Below are 27010 nucleotides of genomic sequence, written 5' to 3'. Positions count from 1 at the left end.
GGAAATAAAGCCTCTTAATGGGAAAGAACAAGCAACAGACTCTCTGGAAGACTGAAATACTCGGTTCCTCTTGTCTACTGCCTTCATAAAAACAGTGATGGCTGATCACAAGCTGATGCGTATTAAGTCTGTAGGGCCTGAGGGTAAATTAAATTTAGTGCATCCTTAGAGAGCTAGATGAACAATCCATGAATTATCAGTGATCATTACTGCATGCTGATTAAATTGGAGGTTAGAGAATACCAGAGGGCTGTGGTGGGGAAAACAGAAGATGTATCTTAAATAGGGGCCAAAAAGGGTGATCTGGAGAATCTGTATGAGTGAGATTTCTATTCCTACATAAGTATTAAAAAAATATTAAAAATACAATTCAGAACCATCTAGAAAACGTGAAAACTGAAAAACAAGAGCTAACATGAATTAGCCAAGAACATGCTTCTGTCAAAACAATATGATTTCCTCCTCTAACTAAACATCTTACCTAATGGGCACAGCAATAGATGTACTAAGTTTCAGTTGTAGTAAAGCTTAGCAGAATGCTTTGGTGCTATCTCATGCTACATTTCCATTAGCAGCCCTTGGAACATTAATGATATCAGGCCAATATGGCTGAAAACTAAAACTCAGAGTCCATGTTAACAGCTTATTATCAACGGGGGAAAAGAAATGGTTGTAATTCATTTAATAGATAGCTTAGAACACAGAACAGAATGTACCCATATGGAATTTGCAAAGGTCAAGTTAAGTCAAAAGTATTTCATAAGCCAAAACTTAGAAGTCAGAATTATCTTGATAATCGGAAAAATGGTTTAAAAATCAACAATACATTAAAGTGCAAAATAAGGTAAGAAATCAAATGGAGAAATACAAAAGGGCAAAAGAACAGCTAGGCTTCTATACGGTGGAAACAAATCTGGTGATTGTAATTATTGCAGACTACCTATGTATTATCCCTGTGATACTGTAGAATTAAAAAACACCCTGTATTTCCAAACTGCTTCCGTCTAACATTAAGTGTTCCTATAAAACTATATATTAACTGTTCTTATAAACTTAAATTGTGGCTACCCTTAGATGATAGAACACTTAAGGATCAAATTTTCACAAATATATTTTTACACACCTGGAAAATGCCTACCAAGTTTTGGTAGTGGTGCTTCTGTGAGAAGGTCTAACAGACTCAATACCAGCCAGCTAAAGGACGGACACGCTGCTGACCAACACTGAGTCAATCAGCAGCAGTTTGGTGCTGACTGGTATACTAATTGGCATATTGGTTAAGCCAGTACTAATTGGTATAACAGAAATTACTGTGATAGACTTTTCTCAGACCAAAGTATATCAAGTGATACATAGTCGCACATAATCCTGTCAGAATCTTACCATTAATTACTGGGGTATAAACAACAATTCCAACCAAATTAGGATCAGATACAGTTGTGTCCAGAATAAGGCCACCAATGCTGAAAAACAAGGTACAATATTTAGAATAAGGCAAGCGGGTACATTAATTAGTATTTAAAAGCTTTTTTAGCAGTCTGTCCTAGAACATCTTCAAACACAGTTTTCTTCTCAATTCATCTTTCTTCCTACCCCATTACTTTGTTCTCAGCTACAGACTATCATTCCCATAGTTGTTCATATATTAAAATGGGCTTCTTGTATAACAAAGACCATAGATTCTCAGCCAAACACTCCACTTTTAAGATTCATAACTTTCACTGAATTAAATAATCACTCAGATCAGTGTACAATCTGGACTGGAAACTGCAGGAGATGAACAGCTCACTATTCCCTTCATTTGATACCACACACCTGCCCAGTCCTTGCCACAGGCGACTGCTGCCTTCCCAACTTCTTCCCACCTTGAACTTAAATTTGCAACTTCCTTTTCTTGGAATGGTTAAATTTGACTCACACTCTACATCCTAGATGCTTCTTAATGTTTCTTTCAGTTACAGTCACATGTTAAATAAGATATACGGAGACACAGGATGACTGTCAAGATGAAGCAAACCAGACTTACCTGCTTATAACCATGGCAGTTATAACAGGCTCCCATCCTGAATGGAGAACAGTTCTGGTAGCTGGATGTTTGGCAGCTATGACAATCCCCATCGGAGTCAGAGCCAAAAAAAAGGCACCAACCAAAGGAGATACATAGTAATATGTCTCTAGAATGATAATAGAAAAATAAACAAAACAAAACAAAAACTGTTTTACTTTCAATACATTCTTATGTATTTTTCCTAATCTAGAACTCTAAAATAAATTATAATCTAAATCATGCAATTGAGGAATTTTAATAGCCTTTATCACTGCTGTACTAAAGTTTCAACTACTGCACTAAACAATATGGTTAACATCTGCCATCTGTGATGATTGTCTGCCATCTCCTCAAGGACAGAACTATCTGTACCAAGAAGGAATTTTGAAGAGGAATTTTGTTTGATGCTCTATGATAAAAATGCAATAAGGACGTGGAATATAAAACATTATATTGTAACATAAATACCAAAACAAAAAAGAAACTGTATATATTAAAAATGTATTTTGTTTATACAGAAATTCATAGCATATGTCTATCCCCTTCTTTCCAAAGCACAGATAATATGGTAATTGTCCCAGAAATAGCATATCTGAAATGATGCAAGCACAGTATGCAATATTGAGACATTTATATCTGTAGCTCAGTTGTTTTATAACCAATCTAAGTCTGAAAATTCCCAGCCACGATTCTGCTGCTTGCACCTATCCATCGGAAATGCATCACATTTCATAGGAACGCAACTGCATACACCAGTGTGTACCATCATGAAGCTGAGCTTATACAGCAAACAGCTGTCTCCCAGAAAGAATACTATTTTTTTCAGATTACTTGGTTTTATAATCCCATCCACACAGAAGCTATCACAGTGATTCAAGACTTCCTAATTTAACAGTAAAGAAATAAATGGAAAATCTATCATAATGGTAAAAATATATATAATATGCAAACATTCCACTTTTACATATATTTTGTTCTATGAGAAATGGAGCAATGTTGCCATGTATTTAATGTTAAATACATTCTGTCTAAACTTTCAGAATTTGGACAGGTATTAATGCAAATTGCATTTTTATTTAGCAAGTTGAAGTAGTTAATATAGAACACACAAACACTTTACAAAAGACAATATTTAGTATATAAAAAATATTCTTAACCATGCATTATGGCTTATTACAAAGGCAGCATATTCAAGCAATTACTACTTTGATGTTATCTTGGTGGATCTAAAATTAGTCCTGGAAGAATTGCTGTAGAAGTTTTTAGAAGTTACTACACTTCTGCATTGACTGGTAACAACAGAGACAGCAGAAGATAGTAAGATACCTTTCACAGGGTAAGCTAAAGGTAGAAAGCTATTAGAATGAGACAAAACCCAAAAGAGAATTAATTTTTTCCTTTCCTTATCTAACCATCCTACAATATATTCTCTCCTTCCTTTGTGGTGCCTTTTTTTTTTTTTTCCTCCTTTCTCCTTTTTCTACGAACTAAGAGGTGGGCCTAATGCAAAGAGTTCTTACTCAAAAGAGTACACACAATACGTGATTCCTTTATTTGATAATTACAGTTTTGTTTTATCAAACAATAAAAAAGTAAAAAAAGTAAAGTTCTTAAACTACCCACTGTCCAGGTAATGCATCCACTTACAATGAAGAAAGATCCCTGTGTGCACTAAAATTAGTCACATGGAAAGGCATCATTCATTCTGCACCTATTTATTTAAAGTTTTGGAATTTCCTTTTTCCCCTCTCCCTTTTTTTCCCCCCAAGACATAAATCATACTCTATCCTGGCTACTTTTTCTTTCCCCATTTCTTTCTGTTCTTCTCTGTTAAATCCAGCTAGAGGCCGGTCACCAGCAGCGTTCCCTGGGGCTCGGTACTGGTGCCAGTGCTGTTTAATGTCTTTATCAATGACATGGATGAGGGAGTCGAGTGCATCCTCAGTAAATCTGCAGATGATACTAAGATTGGCAGGAGTGTTGATCTGCCATAGGGACCTGGACAGGCTGGATAGATGGGCCTAGGCCAATTGCATGAGGTTCAACAAGGCCAAGTGTCATGTCCTGCTCTTGGGTCACAACCCCATGCAAAGCCACAGGCTCAACAATTGTCTGGAGGAGAGACACCTCCAGTGTTGAACAACAGCCAGATGAATATGAGCCAGCAGTGTGCCCAGGTGGCCAAAGCAGCCAATGGCATCCTGGCCTGCACCAGGAACAGTGTGGCCAGCAGGAGTAGGGAAGTGATCCTTCCCCTGTACTCAGTGCTGGTGAGGCTGCACCTGGAGTACTGTGCTCAGTTTTGGGCCACTCACTACAAGAAGGACATCAAGATGCTTGAGCATGTCCAGAGAAAGGCTACAAAGCTAGTGAAGGGTTTGGAAGATAAATCTTATGAGGAGTGTCTGAGGGAGCTGGGATTGTTTAGTCTGGAGAAAAGGAGACTGAGTAGTAGAGACCTCATCACTCTCTACTACTACCTAAAAGGTGGTTGTAGTGTGTTGGGGATTGGTCTCTTCTCCCAGGTTGCTAGTGAAAGGACAAGGGGAAACGGTCTGAAGTTGCTCCAGGTGAAGTTTAGGTTTGATATTAGGAAAAATTTCTTTACTGAAAGGGTTGTTAGATATTGGACAGGCTGCCCAGGGAGGTGGTTGAGTCACCCAGCATCCCTGGAGGTGTTTAAAAGAAGAGTAGATGTTGTACTTGGTGACATGGTCTAGTGTTGGACGTAGTAGGGCTGGATAGACGGTTGGACTTGATGATCTTGAAGGTCTTTTCCAACTGAAATCATTCTATGATTCTATGATTCTCATATGGAATGAAGTTGAGGCATAGGCATGTACCATATGCCAAATAACTGATTTGAAGGTCAGAATGACAGAACAACTCTAATGTAGTATATTTAGTATAATAGAAAAAGGCACAACACAAGTTCCAAGGCTCTGCCACATTTTTGGAGAGGTTGCCAATTTCATTAAAAAGTAAAGTCTGCTGGTCAGCAAAGATCCTTTGTTGCAAATAAACATTCAACAGGAAAATATAGATGCAGAGATGAACATTATCCTAATTGATCAACGAATTCTTTCACTTGTACATCAACAATTAAGCCACTGTACTCTTCACTACAGAACTTCTACCAACATAGGAAAGGAAATTAAAGTTCAAAAAAGTATGCCTTTTACAATAAATTATTTTCAAGGCCACTAACAACTAAAGAACTTGTTACAACGTGTTCATGAAAAAAGGGAGAGTATTTAACCAGCTGCACTGGTCTCCAAACTGGAAGAGCTAGTCCAAGAACACAGACCAAGAATTACAGAGCACTAAAAATATGTAAAGTATAATAAGTAATTATATGATAAATTCCTTTCTTCTGGTGGGGGGGAAGGTGCACACAGATAGAATTGAAATCAGTCCAAGAAGTGAACAATGAATTCTGTTTGAAGTGCTGGAGGGAATGAATAAAAAAAAAAGCCCATCAACCATCTCTGCACTCCTAAACAAGGAGGAAATCAGGTACACATGTAAATCCATTTGTAAGTTTTAGATGAGACAACTTAAATTCACCCTGTCCAGGTTTTTTTAGACAAAGATGATATAAAAATTAGGGCAATGCTTAGTTGCTCACTACCAGAACTATTGCCTGTCTATTAAGTGGAATTAAAATCAGAACTGTAGAAGCAATTAATTGTTTAGAATTGTATTACAGGACCTGTCACAAGTGAGCAATGATAGACTCCAGTTACCTACAGGATCACTGAAACTACTCAGCTCCAACCTAACTCTGGGGAATAGAGTGCAGGGCTTTTATTTTTTTTAAACTATGGAAGACTCTACTGCAGAACACCTTACTATAAAAATATAAAAGATGTTAGCCTTGAGATGCACCTTGTAAGGAATGATGGGCCATCTTCCTCTTCATATTTAATTCACAGAATAAAATGTATTCTGCAATAGCTGGAGAATGGGAAGAGGGAATAAATGATTCCTCTTTTAGGGCTCAAGTCTATTTTGGTAGCTTTGTAAGAGGTAGCTTACATGGTAAAAGGAATCTTGCTCAACCTGGCTCTGCTATAGAATTTGTACCATCCTGCAGTGTAAGATCAACACTTAAAGGCACCCAACTCTTCAGCAAACATCTGACTGTGTCCTTAAATTTAAAAAGGCAAGAAGACAGGAAGGAAGAGGAAAGAGTCAAGGTTCTTAACTGAGTCCGTTACTGCTCTTCATTTACTTTAAGCTCTCATCCCTTTAGTAAACAGTGATATAAATTCATCTTGTAGTTCAGAAAACTGAGATGCTTAATGTTTTATTCCTTGTGCAGGGTATCTACTGATACCTACCGCAGTGCCACTGAACAGTACTGAGAGGAAAATTGAAAATATACTACTTCAGAGCAACTGTTAGGAACCTGAAAACAATAATATGAATCACAAAATTTGTCTTCTCAGTCTGGATCCAACACGCTGACAGGCTGAGAGAGTTGGGGTTGTTCAGCCTGGAGAAGAGAAGGCTCAGGGAAGACCTTATAGTGACCTTACAGTAGAAGAAGAGGCCTCTAAGAAAGTTGGTGAAGGCCTGTTTTTAAGGGCATGTAGTGATGGGCCAAGGGGCAATGGTTTTAAACTAGAGCAGGGTAGGTTTAGTTCAAACATTAAGAAGTTCCATGTGAATATAAGGGAGAACTTTTTCCCTGTGAGGGTGACGGAGCACTGGAACAGCCTGCCCAGAGGGGTTGTAGAGTATTCCTTCTCTGGAACCATTCAAAACCCGCCTGGATGCATTCCTGTGTCATTTAGCCTCGGTGATCCTGCTCTGACAGGGGGGTTGGACTAGATGGCGTTTAAAGGTCCCCACCCCACCACACTAGAGATAACTGCATATATATAGGCCACGCTCTGTGAGAAAGAAACTAAAAGAAGCAAGCAAGCTTTAACCGCAGCCCCAGAGCCCCGCTGCCAAATGACGCGCACCGCGGTGCTCCGCGGTGTTCCCGCCGCAGAGCGGCCCCGCGCGCTGCCAGACCCCGCGCCCGTCGGGCGACGGTCCTGGGGCGCCCTCTAGTGCCTCGCTGCTCCGTGACAGGCACCCAGCGGCCCGGCTCTCCCCGGCTGGGCCGGGAGCCTGAACGAGCTCCTAACCTTCTGCTATCTAAACCCCCATTGACAGCTTTGCCGTTATTTTTAAAAAATAACTTTTAAGAAATTACATATACGATGGCGTCCAGATAAGACGTTTGATTTGGCCCTAGCCTCGGGACAGTCCTTTCCCCTGCCTCTTCTGGGCATGTCATGAAGCATTCTCTCAGACCAAAGGCTGAGCGACGACAGGCACACAGCTCTGCTACAGACAAACAGAAAGCTTGGACAGAAATAATTTCCCCCTTTCAGTCTTCTCAGCTGAAAACAACTCTTCTCCTCCAGAAAGGAGCCAGAAACTTGCACTTTGTTTCAGCACATTTAAGTAGTTAACCTAGTAAACCGTAGGGGAAAATAGTTAATTCAGAATACAGCTCAGAGCTTCAGAATACAGCTTCATTACTGGCCCATAAACTGTGGGTTGCTTTATAACATTCCCACTGTGCTCATTATTCTAGCATTGAGAAAGCAGGATGGGCTGGATGTGGCCGAAGGTCTCATCTAGCACCGTACCCCAGGTCTGACTACAGTCAGGCCTGTGGAAAGAAGAAAAGGACAAATTTAGAGTGATGTTTCTTTCAGTGTGCTCTGCCAGCTGCTGCTGCTGTCTGCCTCAGGGATTTCATCATTCAAGTTTCTGTCAGCACCCCTCCACTCAGTACACCTCAGCGGATTCTTCTCTGATTAGTTTATTCAAATAGTTTTCTAAAATGACTTTGGTTCTCTTAATACACCATGGCACTAAGTTCCACATCCCAATCACATGTTGTGTAAAAAAGTTTCTTTAACTTTTTTTTAATCTGTTGTCTAATCATTTTCCAAATGCCTCTTCACTGCCAGTCACAACTTTATGTACCTCTCCTGAGCTGAAGCTACTCCATACTTCTATTCCTTGTTATTATTTCATAGTTCAAATACATGTATCTTGGAAACCACGTTTCCAAGGTCTTTGTGGTATGTTCTTGCTTTAGAAAGGCTGTTTTCTAAGAGAAAGAAATACAAACGCATTGAAAAATATAAAGAGCAGAAGCAGCCATTTTAGTGGTAGCTAAATAATTACATGTGCCACCAAAAGAGAAGTATTTGCAGAAGACAATTAGCAGAAAATTGAGAGTAATTCTGAAAAGTGTACCTGAGTGCACTAATCCTTTCACCCTACACAGGTGTGAGATCAGCTTTTCAACTGCCATGGCTGACTAAAACATGACAGGCCACGTCAGCTGTAAAAGTAGCAAAGGATCCATCAAACCAGCCCTACTTCTTTTTTTATTGCACTGGGATACATTAGGCCACCTGTAAATATAGATATAAATTTCTGGAAATGTGTGAAAGGAAGAAAGAAGTCCATGATTCTTTCCCCATTGCCTTTTTGGGGCTGAGTGTTTGCTGTTTGGGTTTTTTTTAAGATTAAAAAAACACAAACATGGTTTAGGAGTAACTGAAATATTAGTAGTAATTAGCTACTCCTTTTAAAAAAGCATGTGATCTCTAACTTATATAATGCAGGGGAAACAACTAGATACAGCCCCAATATAATATATATTGCTTATTTACAAATGAAAAATGTAGGTACTATTAAAATACCAGCACACGTAACTAAGTTTTGCCTGTGGCCACAATTAAAAAATTGGAAATGAATAGAGAAAGCTGTTCAAAAACAGTAAGACTCAGTATTAGTGATTTACAGTCTTTTAGTTATGTGAGTTCCATTTAAGCAATTATATAGAGAACACTGTAATGCAAATACACAAGAATATTATTTGTAGGGAAAAGATTTAGGAATCAAATGAAAAAATCACTGGCATATTCATTACAATGTAGTTTACAAAGCAAAACTTTCAAAACCAAATGTACTTTGACCTACAGGGTGCAAGTTTCTAAAAAACTTCATTTGAAATACTTGCTAGTTAACATTTAAAGCCTGAAGTTTAGCATTAAAATCAGCATTCAATTAGTGTTCAAATCAGACACAGCCTGAGTAGGATAAATTTTAATCACAACCTTAGCCCCAAATCTCATCTCAGTGTTAACCCAAATTTGGAAACCTCTTCCACCTCCACACCCTCCCAGATAGCTAGTACGTGCCAATAATCCCAGTTAACACTCTCCTAGCTAACTCCTTCCCATCTAGCCATTATGTCACCTTCCCTGGCACTTCAATGACTAGCACAGACCCTAGTTTCAAGCCAAATTCCAATCCAACGTACCAGTTATTGGGACATGAAATCTATTTTTAGCAGAATAACCCAATGTTCCAGTCTAGTAAGACTTTTGGGCATAGCAATAAATCTAGATAAACAGTCTCTAACAAGCTAAACTCTAATTATTATCCCAGTCCTAGCGTTAGCTTGAGACATCAAATTTCATAAGAGGCTTCCTCTCTGTTCTTCTCATCAGCAGAAAGAGGAGAGGTTTAAAAAATCTTTTCAAATACTCTTTTCACTGTAAGTCTATAAATTCACTTAAAACAAGTATCTAAAGGAAAACTTTGATAAATACTAAAAAATATTGTATTTATATAAATATTATATAGTTACTAATATATTTCTTCTGTAGTTATTAGAATACAAGGTTATTTAATAGAATTGTGACATCAACAATGCAATTTAAGTTTTAACAAAAATATAGAAAATATTAAAATGTCTGTATTGCACACTAATCATTTTCTAAATAAGAACATTCAAATGTTCAAAATATAATCAGTTGAAAACTAAGAAACAAAATACCAAGTCACACAAAGTGAGCTTGAGTCTTATTAGATACCTTTTCTGACTGATGTTATAATACTTACACAGAAGAGCTCAATTTTTTACATAAAAGGGCTTGAACAATGAGCATAAATGTAAAGAATCTATGTGGTGATACCAAGATGTCTGGTAAAACAAGTATGGACAACACAGAATTTGGCCTATGGTATGGTATGGTATGGTATGGTATGGTATGGTATGGTATGGTATGGTATGGTATGGTATGGTATGGTACACTATACTATAATTGTTTACAGTAATGTCTTTTAAAACATAATATACTTTAAATAGTTTCTATGGAAGGAGTTAATTACAGCAATCATTTGATTTTAAATATTGTTCTGAATGTTCTCCTCTTGTGAGAAAATGTTTCCACACTTTTTGTGAAACATGCAAGTAACTAGTGGAAGAGAACTGCAAACTGAAAAAAAGTAATTCACAAGTTAGTTTGGAGCTGCCTGTGTATAATTCACCTGTTCATAGATACTAGTGGGAAAATAAGCAAACAGTAAAAAGCTGCCATCAAGTAGGATTGCATGAAGTAGGATTAGATCATTGCCTTTTGCAGTCAACAGTCAGTGAAGGCCTCTCCTTTGCTGCTTAGCTATTCAGAGTGGTTATATATTTTTTCATCTTTCATGGCAGAACCACTGTTCTAAAGAAAGCTACAGTTAAATCAGCAGATTTATGTTTGAAATAGAGTTTAGAAAACAAAACAGAAAGAAAACAGAAAAGAACAGGGCCATTATGTGGAAAAGCTGAAAGTTGTTACTTTGTTTACTTAAAAGCAGAAGGAAATGCTGGTAAAACCAAGCACGGGCAACAGGAGGGAGACATGGAAGTGTCACACTGAGAGAAACAAGAAATAGGAAAGAGCTAAGGAAACTGGGAGGCTGGAATGAGAAACAAGGAGGTAGTGCAATGGCAGCTGGAAAGCACTTGGAAGGAATCAGAAGGAAACTCATAATTGTCTTGGCATAAATCATTAAGAAGTCACAGCAATCACAGAGTACAACATCTATCTAAAATTAGGCTTCAGTTCCTTGAATACATATTTGTTCCAGACTTGCTATTGCTAACCAGAGTACCAAATTACTGTTATTTTGACTTCTGGGCATAGCTGCAGCTCAAGATATATTTTGAATGTCGCCTAAAACCACACCCTAACAAAAAGAGTTCTCAAAACAGAACTCCTCTCCCAGCATCTGATCAAGACAGTCAGTTGAACTCCTTCCCCTTAGTGCATGGGGAAAACACTTCAAAAGGGCTCTGAGAGGCAAATATTTCATTTTGGGTCAGGGATTGAAGAAAGCTTGGATGAAGACAGCTTCCCTCCCCCGAAGAAAGCAAATTCAAAAACTATACTTTCTAAATCACATGCAGATTGATTGTGATTCTGTGAGAGTCATTCAAGTATTAGTAGATTTTGCTGAGATTGTGGTTAGTGGCTGCCATCTTCTCACAAAAGATCATGTTGTAATGTTGCAACCCCAGATTTATCATTCAATACTATAAATACTGACCAAAAAAGTCAGTCCAACCAAAAGGTATTCTAAACCTCTCCTTCCCTGCCTTCTCCCTACCCCTCTAACCCAAAAGAGTATCTTAGGCAGACATACACACTTAGAAACATACTTACCAAGGCAAGCATAAAGACCCTGACTTATCCATGCTAGTATAGCAAGAGTGATAAGATCTCCAAAACTTGCTGCTATAGGGGTGGCAACATTGTCAGGATTAATACCAGTCTTCTTTGATCCAACAATAACTCCAACCATTATTATTCCTAGAATCAACACAGAAGACAACAGAGTAATCTTAACTCCACAGAAAATTCCAAGATCATGATAAGTAAGAACTCGTTGCTTTTGTCCCAGGAGGATTGTTATTCCCACCAGACTGATGTCTGTATTTTAAGGTTCAGCCATTTTTAAAAATGAGGGGTTGTATTCATAAAAAAACACAGCAAGCACACACACACACACACACACACACACAAATCAAGAACAATCTGAACTATTTTGCTTATGATTAGAATTAGAACTATTGAAATTGCAAATCAGCTGTTTCCTGAAGAAAAAAAAATCAGTGTACTATTTCTACACCCTATTAACTTCAGCTGACTGAAATTGAAAGTAGACTAGGCTGAAAACAACAGAAGTTTAAATACTTTGACATCTGACACTGCAAGATTTCCAGTCATGTACTTAGTCATGTACTTAGCACATATCCAGTCATGTACTTAATCAAAAAGTTGCATCATAAATTAAATACTAGACAACACATAAAAATCTTGCTTGCTATACAGGTAAAACATTTTAAATTGAGCCTGGGAAGATCATGGAACAGATCCTCCTGGACGACATGTTGGAGCACATGAGGGAAGAGCATGTGATCCGGGACAGCCAGCACGGCTTCACCAAGGGAAGGTCGTGCCTCACCAATCTGGTGACCTTCTATGATGGAGTGACAGCATCGGTAGATAAAGGGAAGGCGACCGATGTCATCTACTTGGACTTGTGCAAGGCCTTTGACACAGTCCCCCACCACATCCTTATCTCTAAATTGTAGAGATGTGGATTTGATGGATGGACCATCCAGTGGATAAGAAACTGGTTAACAGACCGTAGCCAAAGGGTGGTGGTCAATGGGTCTATGTCCAGGTGGAGGCCGGTGACAAGCGGGGTCCCCCAAGGATCTGTCTTGGGACCGGTGCTCTTTAACATCTTTATCAATGACATGGATGATGGAATTGAGTGCACCCTCAGCAAGTTTGTGGATGACACCAAGCTGAGTGGTGTGGTCGACACCCCAGAAGGAAAGGAAGCCATCCAGAGGGATCTTGACAGGCTGGAAAGATGGGCCCGAGGGAACCTAATGAGGTTCAACACTGCCAAGTGTAAGGTGTTGCCCTTGGGACGGAAGAATCCCAGACACAGATACAGACTGGGAGAAGAGCTTCTTGAGAGTAGCCCTGCTGAGAAGGACTTGGGGATTGTGGTGGATGAGAAGCTTGACATGAGCCAGCAGTGTGCTCTTGCAGCTCATAGGGCCAATGGTATCCTGGGCTCCATCAGGAGAGGAGTGGCCAGCAGGGACAGGGAGGGGATTGTCCCTCTCTACTCAGCCCTCGTGAGGCCCCATCTGGAGTACTGTGTCCAGATCTGGGGCCCCCAATACAAGAAGGATGTGGAACTGTTGGAGAGGGTTCAGAGGAGGGTCACAAGGATGATTAGAGGGCTGGAGCACCTGCCCTACAAAGAGAGGCTGAGGGAACTGGGCTTGTTCAGCCTGGAGAAGAGAAGGCTGCGGGGGGACCTCATTGCAGCCTTCCAGTACCTGAAGGGAGCTTATAAGCAGGAGGGGATTCGACTTTTTAAAAGAGCAGATAATGGCAGGACAAAGGGGAATGGACTAAAGCTAAAGGAGGGAAGGTTTAGATTAGATATTAGGGGGAAGTTTTTTACAGAAAGAGTGGTGAGGTGCTGGAACAGGCTGCCCAGAGAAGTAGTAGATTCCCCATCCCTGGAGGTGTTCAAGGCCAGGTTGGATGGGGCCCTGGGCAGCCTTGTGTAGATCCAGGCCTGAAGGTTGGTGTCCCTGCCTGTGGCAGGGGGGTTGGAGTTCTATGATCCTTGGGGTCCCTTCCAACCCAGACCATTCTGATTCTATGATTCTATGATGTTGGGAATTGGGGGGGGGGGGCGGGGATCCTATAAACAGGAACAGTAACTTTTTCAAGAGGCTTTTCCCCACAGAAAGCAAGTGGATACTGAGACCAATTTTCACATTGTTATTAACAGTCGTCTTTGGCATAACTTCCATAATTTCCTTTCATCAGATAAGGTGCATAAGAGCATCAGTATAATTTTTAGATATGCTCTTAATTCCAAGCCAAAATTGAACAGTTTTGTAATTTTCACATAAGTAAGCATATCACATTTGTAAAAAAAAAAAAAGTTGAACATTTTACTTGACTTACTATGATTAAGACTACTGACTATGTATTTTCATTAAGAATATGTCACAAGTAGAGGTACATTTTTCTGCCCTCGTGTCCCTTAAGTACTGTCTTTTGTAGTTAAGTACAACTGGGGAGAGAAGATTAAATTCATGAATATTGCTCCAGAGATATGTTGGCACTATTAGTAGTGGAGGACTTGAACTTGTTTCCTTCACATACCAAACCAGCTGGATCATTTCAGAAACAAAAAGCAGCATGGGCAACCAGAAGTTTGGATTCAGCTGAGCTGACATCCTGGTTCACTTGAGCTTAAACAAATAAGTTCTACTTTTTTACTACTAAGAATATATTTTGTATAATAATGAATATAGAAAGCAGGGGAGAAAAGTTCTCCATCATATTAGTAAAAAATCTAAACCCCATACTTTTTGTTTTAGACAAGCTCAGGAGGTCACGGCAAATCAAATCTCTTCAAAGAATATGACAGGAGAGGAATGCAATATGCAGGCCTACAGGGAAATTGCAAAAGGGCATCCTGTCATCAGCTGTGTTTCAGATGTATTGCACCTTACCACACTTAAAGTTTTAAGGAATAGCAACATAATATACATTCAGCATCCACAGAAAACTAAAAAACTGTAAAAAGTAACATACACAGTCTTGTTACCTTGTAAAAGAGAAGCTATGAAAGCAGTTGCTACACTGCTAGAACACAGAAGGATTGAATGAGCAAAGCTGTATTTGCCTTCTGGAATCCAGCCCAATATAACTGCTGCGACTGCTGCCAGAAAGCCAACAACTGTTGCCTGAACCTAGAAAAGAAAAATAAAGTGAATGATAGACTTAAGAGGAATACAGAAACATTTCCTGTTATTTTTTCCTCCTATATACATTTATTTTCAAGGTGTAAATCATGCTGATTCATTTTGTAGAGATGATGCTAACCTTGGATAATCAAGCAGAAAAATCTTATGCAGAAGAGAAACCAATGTTTCAGAGACTCAAGAACAACGAAAGTAAAATCAGGGAAAAGAGCTGAGGATTTATCAGAAGCCAAAGTTGAAATACCTCACTTAAAAGAGTGAAGTGACAACATAAACTTTTCACTCATTTTTAGGCATGTCATATTATAACATAAGAAGATGAAATAGTTCTTAATCTTAAGAAATACTTGCTTTGGAGAACAAACACTCTTTTCCTCAAATGACCCACCTATTTAAAACTTTGGGGTTTATCCAAAAAGCTTTATCACATACCTCCTTTAAACACTGAATCCAATACAAATACAGTACTGAAAACATTTGCGAGGTCAAAATTAAAAGCTTTTGCCAAATCTGAAATTTTTTTCTAATTATCATCAGATCCTCCCTCAGAAAAATCAAAAAGGAAATACACTTGGTACAGTCCCAAAGAATACTTTACCTCTTCTTCTGATAAATATAAGCTCATATTGCTTTAGAGAAAAATTAGTGTTAAAAAACAACCCCAAAACCAATCATGCAAACATTGTATGTTAAGCATGAGCCAGTGTAGCAGAGCCAGTTTCCCATTAACAATGTCCATCTCCATACTTACCAATGCTTGTTGTAGACTTTTTCAATACCTTTGCTCACTTACAAGGCTTAATCAAGTAACTCCATTATATTTACCTGTTTTAAGGCCAAATTGCCAATTATTAGGTTCCATTTCTCAATTGGAGAATCCATTTTTCCGATATTTACCTGTTGAAATTACAACACAATTTCAGGCATTTGGGTTTAAAATTTTATTACTTGAAAATGCACCAAGGCAGAAACCCACAAATGATTCAACTCAAACACATAAAGAAACATTGTGAAAGCAAGTTAAAACTAAGCAGTACTTTATTCAAGTCAATCATTGCTGTTGATTTTAAATTGTACTTACAGTCTCTACCCAAAAGTAGCTAAATTTTATGCAAATTTATGTAGTAACTTGTTGAAGATACACTAGCCACCCAACATTTCCAGGAATGTCCAAGCACCACTGCTGATTAGATCAGTGGGTTGAAGGGAAACCTTCAACCTGCTCAGTCACTTTACACTGAACTTGCTTCTATCACCCTTGAATTCTGTGAGCCAATAGAAAAATCACAGTATCACAGAGCATCAGGACTGGAAAGGACCTTTGAAGATCATCTGATCCAACCCCCCTGCTAAAGCTGGATCACCTACAGCAGGTTGCACAGGGTCATGTCCAGGTGGGTTTTCAATCTCTCCAGAGGACATTCCACAACCTTTCTGGGCAGCTTCTTCCAGTGCTCTGTCACCCTCACAGTGTAGAAGTTTTTCCTTATGTTCACATGGAACCTCCTATGCTCCAGTTTGCACCCACTGCCCCTTGTCTTGTCACTGAGCTTCACTGGAAAGAGACTGGCCCCACCCTCTTGACATCAGCCCTTCAGATATTCATAAGCATTGATGAGATCCCCTTTTGGTCTGCTCTTCTCCAGGCTGAACAGCCCCAGCTCTCTCAGCCCTTCCTCATACAAGAGATGTTCCAGTTCCCTCGTCAACCTCACAGCCCTCCACTGGACTCTCTCCAGTAGTTCCTTCTCTTCCTTGAACTGGAGCCCAGAACTGGACACAGAACTCCAGATGTGGCCTCACCAGGGCAGAGTAGAGGGGGAGGATGACCTCTCTCAACCTGCTGCCCACACTCTTCTCAATGCACCCGAGGACACCATTGGCCTGGGCCACAGAGGCACATTGGTAGTTCATGGAGAACTTGTTGTCCACCAGAACTCCCAGGTCCTTCCCAGCTGAGCTGCTTCCCAGCAGGTCAACCTATATTGGTGCCTAAGGTTATTCCTCCGGAGGTGCAGGACCTGGCACTTACTTTTGCTGAATTTCATTAGGTTTCTCTCCACCCAACTCTAGCCTGTCCAGGCCTCACTGAATGGCAGCACAGCCACCTGCCTTATTAGCCACTCCTCCCAGTTTTGTACCACATCTATCATTATGGTATGAGAGTGCATGTGTAGACACATATGAGAGTGAGTGTGTGGACACATGCAATCCCATACAACTGTGTTAATTAATTGCAACGAAACTACCTGCATAGAGAAACTGTAAGTGCTTCCAGAAGATCAGAAACCACATCTGTTTGGCATTCTAACCCATCCATTTACACCATATGGCTAGAAACTTATGATACTGTAAATGTCCAGTCCTAAGGCAGTAGCTCTAGATGGTAAATTAATTATCCTAAAAAATGAAAAAGTACATACATAGACTTTTATAACGTATTTCCTACTTTTACTTCATCTTTTTTGTTAAAGGACAAGATCTGAAGAACAGTACATACCACTGCAATATGACTATATTTAAAATAACTTCCCTTTTGAGATAACAGAACAGTTTTTATATATTAAGCACAAATTCTAGCATTTAAATTCTAGTGTTTCTTTCCCACAGAATACTAATTTATAAGATTACATACTTCTCAAAATACAGAAAGTCTTAATGCATTCTTTTTTTCTTTTCTGATAATTTTTTTCAGGCGTTTTTCCTTCCATGTCTTTTCCACTTTGTTCCATTCTGTGATAGTAGAGACTTGCAAGGAACAAAGTATACTAACTTGAAAACTTAGAAATACAATAAGACACTTTATCTCAATCTACACTATAAATATTTTACGGTGTTCAAAGTACAGTGAAAGCTCTGCAAATGCATACAGTAAATATTACGACGATATTTAAGGAAGTGCAGATAAGACTCTCCTTTGCATTCTTCTTATATGCTAAATACACAAAATGGCAGGCTGCAGAGAGCTTCCCAGTTTTTCCCCTTTGAATAAGTTTTAGAAAAGTATCAAAAAACCCCATCTGATTATACAGTAATTTTGCAAAATGCTTATTCCAGCCTAAATTTGAGCTGCTGCCAGATGGCATAGTTACAGCTCTTCTCTCCCCTACTATCATGTGCATGTTCATGTTTTCTTTTTCGTACCAGATCGACCCACTCCATGAGTGAATTCATAGCAACTTAAATTTGCCTGCTGGCTTGATGTGAACCACTTTTTTCAGGGAGCAAGAAGGGACTCCTTGCAGCTGCAGATTTCCATGAAGTAAGATCATGTTTATTGTGATACTGTGGAATAGATGAGCCCAAAAGCTTGTAAAGTCATATTGCTAATGCCTAACCCTGATAACACACGGTCAAAACAAGAGCCTGTGTAAGTTTACAGGGATGAGTGGTGTTTGGGTGTTGGGTGTTAGTTGTTGGCTTGGGGTTTTTTACTTCTCCTTAAAAAAAAAAAAAAAAAAAGGAATGGGAAGAGAAGGCAACAGTGTGAACAGAGAAGAGGGGAGTGACTCGAACTATGGAACAAAGATGAAGAATTCAAACCACACAATATAATTATTGTGCTTGAATGGGCAGATGACCTAAGTTCACCTCACGTAGTTACACCAGCACAGCAGTGAGACGAAGGAGAACGGTTTACATTAACACCAACACCAAAGAGAAGGACAAGCTTTGCCATGAGGTAGATTAAAAACACAGTCCTGAGACGTATTTAGTGAGCTGATTCTGAATTGGATGGGAAATTGTGAGTGGCCAGTAACAAGCAGCCAAAATAGGAATTTGGGCAACAAGATGAATGAAGGTGATCAGGCAAACCTTGGAATCACATATATTATGGGTAACAGAAACTTGCTAACAAGACATTACTTTTTGGCTGACTACAGAATTACAGTGGCGTTCAGATAACTTGTTTACAGCTGCAAGAGCACAGACATGTCTACAAATTCAGATACAATTATTAGATCACAGAGCAAGAAGGGTATGAATTAGCTCCAATGCTGAACTCACGTTAGAAATGCCCTACTCAAAGGTAAAGCTCTTCACAGGGGCACAGATTGGCATTTACTGTAAAGACAGTATCTGGTGGGGAGCCAGTTACTGCAAATCTAGGTCAGAAAAGGAAGATTAATTATACTACTGCCTTCAAATAACTGTTTACATATGCCCTGACTTAATATGCTCTCAGTTTTCGCTTAGGGTAGGGATGACAGGGCCAAAGATTGGATGGCTAATGAGAGTAGAGGGTCAATGAAATCAGTGTGAGGAGTGCAAAGGTCAGAATAACCTCTTTCATAGAGGTCTGAGAGAACTGTCAGGTAAATTTCAGGTACAGTAGCAAGCTTTCTTTTAATCTCTCCAGTAACAAATGATACACTATGACATAGCACCTGTTTTTAAAACCTGAGGGAAGCAGAGCAATCAAAGCAACTGTCCTGGAGTTTAAGTTCGTACCTGACAACTCAGCCCAAGCTGTCTCCTGTAGGAGTCACAGGTTTCATAGTTTTTGTTGTGGGTTTTTTTAACTAACAACAAGAACAATTGCTGAGTTCTTGTGTATTTGTTTGCCTTTGCAGTAGCATTTGGGCACATGTGGCCAGCTATCCACCAGCTTGCAGAGCTGTGCAGATTGCAACTGGGGTGGAGCATGAAAAAAAATACATCAGAGAAAGGTGGAAGGTTCTTTACAAGATAAAAACCTTCTTTATTTTTTTCACATATAAGGCCTAATTATAATCTTGTTAGCATTATCTTGATAATGAATGATCTATACTGTTCTTATTTTGTAGAATATTATTCTCCGAAATCTCCAGTCTGTTGTGGATGAGCTCTCCACCAACTAGAATAAATTTAAGCCACCACTGGCAAAAGAAAGATCATTCACTGAACTGTGATGGGCCTCTACCTACTCCCTGTGAAGGATGTCCAATGGATTTACAATATGAATAAGGAAGTCCCAGAAAGTATTTCAATCATCTGTGTAACTTAGTCCAGGGTCTGTCATGATTCTTGAAGAAAACAGGTCACACAAGGAAATCAGAGGCATTTGAAAACAAGTACAGAAATAACAACACACACACATCTGCTGATGCAAATGCAGGAATAAGCTTGGTGCTTGAAATGCTGTGAACATGACTTCCTGGAGCTCACACACACCACAGAGCATTGTCTGCAGAAATGTACACTTCATAGACCTCTTTGTAGCCAGTTAATTCACCCTCATGGTGGAAAGACGTGAACAGAGCCAGCTAACACAATTTGGCCAAGACACACATATGACAATTTCTGCTACTGGGGAGGAAGGCTTCATGGCATGCTTGAGTAAAAACCTTTCAAACATCAGTTGATTTATGTCTTGGTGAGACTTAATGACAGTGTTAAGTGGCACTGGTAACACTCCCCAAACTAAGCCCTCTCAGAATGGGATGTTGTTGAGTCTTAGTAGGAGTCTGGCTTCAAGTGGACAAATTGTCTCCAAAAAATCACATGGAAGATCACGTTATCACACAGTTAGTGATCACATGAATGCCATTTTGAGCTGAGAGGAAGTGGCCTGAACATCATGATGCCAACTTTAATAAACCATTGACCATGCTGTCAGTGTGGTGGAAACTCCAGTATCCTTTTCCTGTTTGTGGGAGGAGGATCAACTCCTTGACCTTTGGTAACAGTCAATGGATAATAAGAACCAAAGTCAGGATTCTTGGTGCAGAAAAGTGCATGACACTTAGCTAAACCTTCCAAGAGCCATGAAGTTCACAAATGAGATGGCACTGGTGAGGAGGGGAAAATCAGCCACGGATTGACCCAGAGAAGTAGTTCTGGAGTAGTTCTGACCTCTCTGGCAGTGGTCATAAGCTCAATTGAGACAAAGAACTAAAATCCCATTAACCAAATCAGAAGTGGTGTAGAAGATTTTGACTCTTTTTTTAAGCCTTCAATATGGCACTTGTAGATCTTGGACTTGGTGCATTCTTCACTATGCAATGCAAGCACTTTCCCTTCTCAGGCCACAGACTGTGCGAGTCAAGAACAAATTAAGCAACAAGTCAACAGGGGAAAAAAAAAATCAGCCATGTGAAAGACAAAAGTATTCATGCCTGACAGTAAAGGCACTACAGTTAAAACACAAAATATTGTTAATAAACAGTAAGAATACTCAGAAAAATAAGAGCATTAAAATCAAACAGAAAACAAGACTGAATAGATGACTGCTATTGATAAAGATACAGCAAAAGGTTGATTCTTATATAGGAAAGAATGGATATGGGGCAAAAGTGATCAATTTCTATAATGAGCATGACATAGGCAAACCTTCATAGGGCTGCTAAGGAATGGTATGTCCATCATGGTGGGCATTTGGGCAATAACTCAATATAATGTGGCAATGAAATTTATTAATGACAGAAAACTGGAAGACCTTGACAATACAAAACATTTTGATATTGTACAAAAAATGGATGATCTTGATGATTACAGTAATGAAAACAGATTAAATTCATCAGTAGAAATACAGGGTCATGCACTTACAGACTCATAATATTTCTGCCAGAAATCAGAGTGACAGCTGGAACTATCACAAAAGGGAAAATAGTAGGGGACAGTCATTGATCACAAAGTGACTGAGAGGTCTAAGTCTGACACTGCTAGGAAAATAAATGCATATAAACCTAGAAAGTTTCAAGACCAATTTTTGAGAGTACTAGGGAAGTGCTATTCAACAAAGCCATAGTAAGGTCTCATCTGGAGCTATGTATACCCTTGACCAAACATTTTCTAGAATCATTTCTAGAGTCATTCAAGCAGGAACAGGCAGAGAGTGGGTGCCCTGCTGGAGAACAGAAAAATGATCTTACCAAGGGAAAACACCTCATTACACTGTACCTCTTACAGAGATACCCAGTTCAGGTACCAGAAATAGTTTAGCTACATTATTAGAACATTCTGCTCGCTATATTTATTCACACCCACAAAAAAAGCTATATGGCAAGGTAATCCAGTTTGCTTAGACTAGAAAAACAAAGGAATGGAACAGCCCCTGTGACACAGAAAACAACTAGGACATGCATGTAGGAAAGAAGACATAGAAAAAATGTTGTTATGCTATGTCATGGCGTTGACATGCACACACAGAAAAATAGGCAAACCTCCAAAAACAACAACAACAAAAAAAGGATTAAATTATTCAGCCAGAAATCCACAAAAGAGTTTCTTATAGGTTGACCAACAAGGATCTAGAGTAGCAATGTTAGAAATGCTTTATTTTGGTGTCACACAAGTGGTCTAGAGAAATATGTGTTCAAAATGTTCACATTTTGTTAGCCTGTTCAAACCCCATCAAAGCCACAGAGATCTGTCAACCCTGCAGAATACACATGCAAATCTCAAAAATGAACTTTTCTGAATGATGACTTGAAAAAGAATGAAGAAGCAAAATTTTGATTTATAGCCATTAGAAGAGGGTCATCTTTTTAACTCTGCCAATTTAATAACAGGTTTGAAGGGCTCTTGTAGCACGTAGATTAAGCCATAAACATAAAACATTTCTATTCCAAAGATTTGTTTCCTTTTGAAGAACTTATAACATATATATGAAGAGCAAAAGGAAAAAAAAAATCACTTACAGCAGTTGACAAGCGGGATGCCAAGGTCATTTCCAAATTTCCTTTGAGACCAAGAAGTGCAGGAACCAAGATAAAAACTTCAGTAACATTCTTGAACACATCCCAGTGCTGTATAAATGATACAGTGGGAACTATTCAATTGAAAAATTCTTTTTAGACCTTCAGCAAAGTATTAAAATTCTATAACCTATATATTTTTCCTCTTAAAACAAAAAAAATCCATCTTTTTGTATTAGACCTAGAAGTCTAAAGCCAGAACCGTTGGCTAGATAAAACAGATTTATGACTGCATATTACAACTTCAAAGTTGAGAATACCAAAAATAAGAGATATAAAACTTGGCCATGAAACAAAGCTAGTTAAGAAAAGATGTCATTAATTTGAAGTCTTAATTTCATGACTTTAGACCAGTACCAGGTGCTATGACTGCTCTTGAATCCTGCTCTTAATTTACAACAGTATTTTCATCTTTTCCCTTCCAGCTGTGTAGAAACCTCACAGAAAAGCAGCAAGGAAATTGGTGTCAAAAGAATAGAACTTGTAAATGAAAAAAAGCTTGTCTTTAATTTTTACTTCTAAGTGTCAAGTTTAGAGGAGAACCGTTTTCCAAAGCTCAGATTTTGTAAAGCAAAGACGGATTCTCCCATTAATTTTGTGTGCACTGATTCTCCACACAGAAATGCTGTGCTGCTTTGCATGTCTGTCAATCTGTGTATTTAATTTGTAATCATCTCCCATCTTTAACTAAAGTAAGAAAACTGAAAACTGCTTTTGCATTCATGGATTTGCATTCATTTAAATGATTATTTGAATTAAGATAAAAGGATTCAAGTCTTGCAAACAAGATCTGAGAATTCCCTCTATGTCAAGTTACTTAGGTATTTACTACTGAGAAAGAATAGCCATAAGATGGTTTGTAAATAAAAAAGCTTAGAATGCTCTGTTGTCTTCAAATTCTCATGCTCTGCCACATTTCAAAATCCTGCTGTACTGCATCCCAGTTGAATGCTTAGTTTAAGGTTAAAAAAGGTAGCACTGGGACTAGCTGTCAAATCTCTCTCATTCATGGCGAGCTGGACTGGGAAATCCATCAAGATTAAAAATAATATAAAAGGAAAAATCAAGATGTATTTCCACCCGATTCAAAACCCAGCTATACAAACACATTCCCTTAAGGGAGGGAAGGCAAGGTAAAGCATTTGGTTGGAACCCAGCAGTGACAGTAGGCACAACTGCCTCTTTTGGGTGATCATTAGGCTGTATCATGAAATAAAGCACATATTAACAGAGTCCAAACAAGCATCTGTACAAAGAATAAACTGGTAAAATGAACGAAGTAAAAGATTGGTGTAAATCAGTGCAAGGAATCAGGAAAGCCTGCATGTCAATCTTTATTTTCCCTTTTCTTAATGTAGAAAAGTGTCTTTTCATTGCAATTTATTAAAGTCCAAATTTCCTTTACTCTTGCAAATTTTGGAGTGACAAAGATGGTCACCTCTTACTCCTCTTTAAATTAACTCTGTTAAGTCCTTAAGTGTAACTAAAGAAAACATTAGAGCTGAATGAAACAAAAGAAAAAATCTCTACTGTCTTTCAATTTGAATATTGTGATTATTTCATATTTTTGAGTAATTTTTGTGATTCTACTCACACAGAACAAGAGACTCCATGAGGTCTGCTTATAAGAAATCCAGACTTTTAAAAAACAGAAATTAGTTCGCAAACAAAAGTAAACACAGCCTTCAAAATGCAATTAGGCAAGAAAGTAAGGAAGTCCAATAAACATTTCTTAACTGTTACTTTCTCCAGAACTTTCTTCAACTATCATGCACAAAGAATTATTTCATAGGCAACAATTACTTTTAACTCCACTGAAATGCTGCTGACATCTACAACTGTTTTAAGTTAGAAAATAGTTCTAAAAACGTTCTGTATCAATAGGATCTTAGTGATATAATACTTTGAGCCAGGTTTTAAAATGTAATTGTACTAAGCCTTAAAGTTTAGAGAAAGTTCTCTTTTATTTTAGTCCTAAATAACTATCATAAGTTAAACCTGCTACCACAAGCCAACATAATCTAGCTTCTCTGGGCTTACTACCATTGTATTTCAGGTTGGACATGACTTTGCAGCCCTATTCACCTCACCAATACCAATAATTCTGAGTGTTTGGTATACCTAATGTTATATGAAGGAGTCCCTTACATACGCCTCAATATTCAAAAAAGCTCTAAATCACTTCATATGAATTTCATACAGTGTATGAACGTCGTGCACAATTTTACACAACATATGCATTATCATCTACACAGTTTTTCAGAAATTGCACAGACTTGAAGCATGCAAGAAGATTAGATAATGGAATAAATTCTTCTAATCTTGTTAAACTCTCCTTTACTGCAGCTTCATGGTTATTACAAGTCCACTTGACAATGTATACATTTATTAGTGTCAACAGAATTTTGAACCATTACTCTATTTCTATCCTTAGTTAAAGCAGTAGGCAAGAGCATTATTCAGCAGCTCACTGTGGCTAAGCAACAACAATTACAAGACTTGAATGACTCCAATTGAAACACTGGAACTGTTTAAAATGAGGTTTGGGGAAAAGGAGTTCACAATAGTACAACCACACTCAGACCTAGTTTCTTTTCAACATTCCTATCATCTACAATATCACGTCAGAACTATAAAACCCACAGACCACCTGTTTAAAAAAATATGTTTCAAAGCAAATACCAACCTGTACAATATCCAAAACCATGCCAGCAGAAACAGTTCCAAATCCTGCTAGCAAAAATGGTACAAGTATCTGCAGTGCCATAACACTACTGGATTCTTTGGGTTGTTTTCTACTTCCTTCCACAATGACATCTTCATTGCTGTCACTAGATAGGCTGTCTTCCTGCAACATGGCATCTGTTTCTGAAGTTCCCATTCCATCACAGTAATTATAACTGGTAAAATCATCATATTTAGGGCTACAGCTAGATGGGCTGTGTCCATTACTACCATGAAAACTTGCTTCTGAGAAGTGATGGTAGTCTGTGTGTTGTTCAGACCTAACATTAAAATTGTGTCCTGCGGGTTGTAATCCATCTTGCCAGACACCATTCACTTTTTTGTGTCTTTCATCCTGGTTTATTTGGTAAACAACAGGAACCATACTCAAAAGCAGTCTCAAAAATTTATCAGACTGAACTGTATTAAGATTTATGGTCCAGTTTACAAAACCTTCTCGGTCGTGAACTTTGCTATTTGTTTTGGAAATGGTAGATCTGCCTTTACAGTTAGTCATAGTGCTACAGAAGTACAGGTTGAAAAGCACTTTGTTCTTCAGACGTCAGTGAAGAGATCTTGTAGATGAGTCATCAAATACCACACTTGATTTTAAAACAGATAAACCAAAATTATCCTTTTTTGCATGCAAAAATGTTTTTTCATTGATCTCAGATCTTCAACAATTCCATAAGCAAGACTGGATCTGCAAAAAAGTAAAAAGTATATGTTCAAGCTTTGAAACATTTTACCACTACAGACTACACAAGTTATTGGCTTAATTTTTCAGATCTCCCAGTATCTTTCCAAAGCAAGTATTTGTAGAAATGCCAATCTCCTCCAACATTCAGCTGCCTAAGCTGAAAGAAATTAGAAGGTAAAAAGGGAAAGCGGTGGGTGAAGAAGTTTCACAAACTGGTATACTTCCCAGCGAAAGAAAAAACCAGCAAAATGGGCTGTAAGTGAATCGCTGAGGGCCTCACTTTTGCCTTTCTAAAGCCCAGAAAGTCAAAGTCTTCAGGCAGATATTGTGTGTAGCCCTAGATTTTTAGTGGCCTGGAAAGCAGTAGGTCCTCAGAGAAATGTATTCAGAAAGGTGCAAGGGTATGGACAAACAGGCCCCACACGATGCCCTGCAGGGCCACCGTTGTTCCTCCCACTCTATGCTAATGGTAAGGAACACAGAAAAAATAAGGAAAAAACCCCTAACTTTCAAAATGCTGTCAGAGGGGGTCAACCCAAAGCAGTATTCTGAGTGGCAAAGGCCTTATGTGTGGACAGTCCCTACTCTAAACCTGGTCAAAAGGTGGCAAGCCGATATTGCTATGTAAAATTCAAAAACATGCTAATTTAAAATCATAGTAACTGAGTTTTCTTTGAAGCAAGCACACAAATTATGTTACATATAAAAAACTACTATATACACAATAAAACTGGACATTTTTTCAAAAAATACTACAGTAGTAAGTAAAGGAGAAATTAAATGCAGACCAATTAGTCAAATGTAGTTTAAATTAGTCTAATTTTAAAATAAATTTGCAGTACTATAGTCATAAATACAGTGTTGTAACATTTAATTAAAAATAAAAAAAATGCTAGGAGCTAGGATAATTAAAGCAAAGATATTAAAAATTTGATTCTAATTTTGCATGAGGTAGAAATTGCAGTTATTTCCTGAATGACAGGTTATCCTGATGCCTAGTAGGCACTAAAATATGATTGGTTGATCAATATTAACACTTGATGTGGTCAGTTTGTTTGGCTTTCTGCAAATCATGCAAATACAATATATCTTTTATCTTTAAAGTGATTTAATACGCATTTGAAATTTCCATTATGGTGGAAAGTGAAACAGTTATATACAGGCAGCTCAAATCATCTGACGTTTCC

At 38.4% G+C, this 27010-nt stretch overlaps 1 protein-coding gene across 1 annotated transcript in view; it reads right to left on the bottom strand.

The window, feature by feature from the left end:
* SLC41A2 (solute carrier family 41 member 2) overlaps window positions 1-25640 on the bottom strand; it is a gene marked incomplete at its 5' end in the record, with an annotated part of 47241 nt that extends 21601 nt beyond the window's left edge. The window contains 7 exons of the mRNA XM_084272032.1: window positions 1384-1463; window positions 2027-2174; window positions 11572-11718; window positions 14564-14708; window positions 15546-15617; window positions 22343-22450; window positions 25086-25640. Coding sequence (XP_084128158.1) covers window positions 1384-1463; window positions 2027-2174; window positions 11572-11718; window positions 14564-14708; window positions 15546-15617; window positions 22343-22450; window positions 25086-25640 — 1255 coding nt within the window. The remainder of the gene's footprint in view (window positions 1-1383; window positions 1464-2026; window positions 2175-11571; window positions 11719-14563; window positions 14709-15545; window positions 15618-22342; window positions 22451-25085) is intronic.
* Window positions 25641-27010: the final 1370 nt, after the last annotated feature.

Source organism: Gallinula chloropus, assembly GCF_964237585.1.
Source record: "Gallinula chloropus genome assembly, chromosome: 1".
In the NCBI taxonomy this organism is placed as follows: domain Eukaryota; kingdom Metazoa; phylum Chordata; class Aves; order Gruiformes; family Rallidae; genus Gallinula; species Gallinula chloropus.
This window is presented reverse-complemented; position numbering and strand designations above follow the sequence as displayed.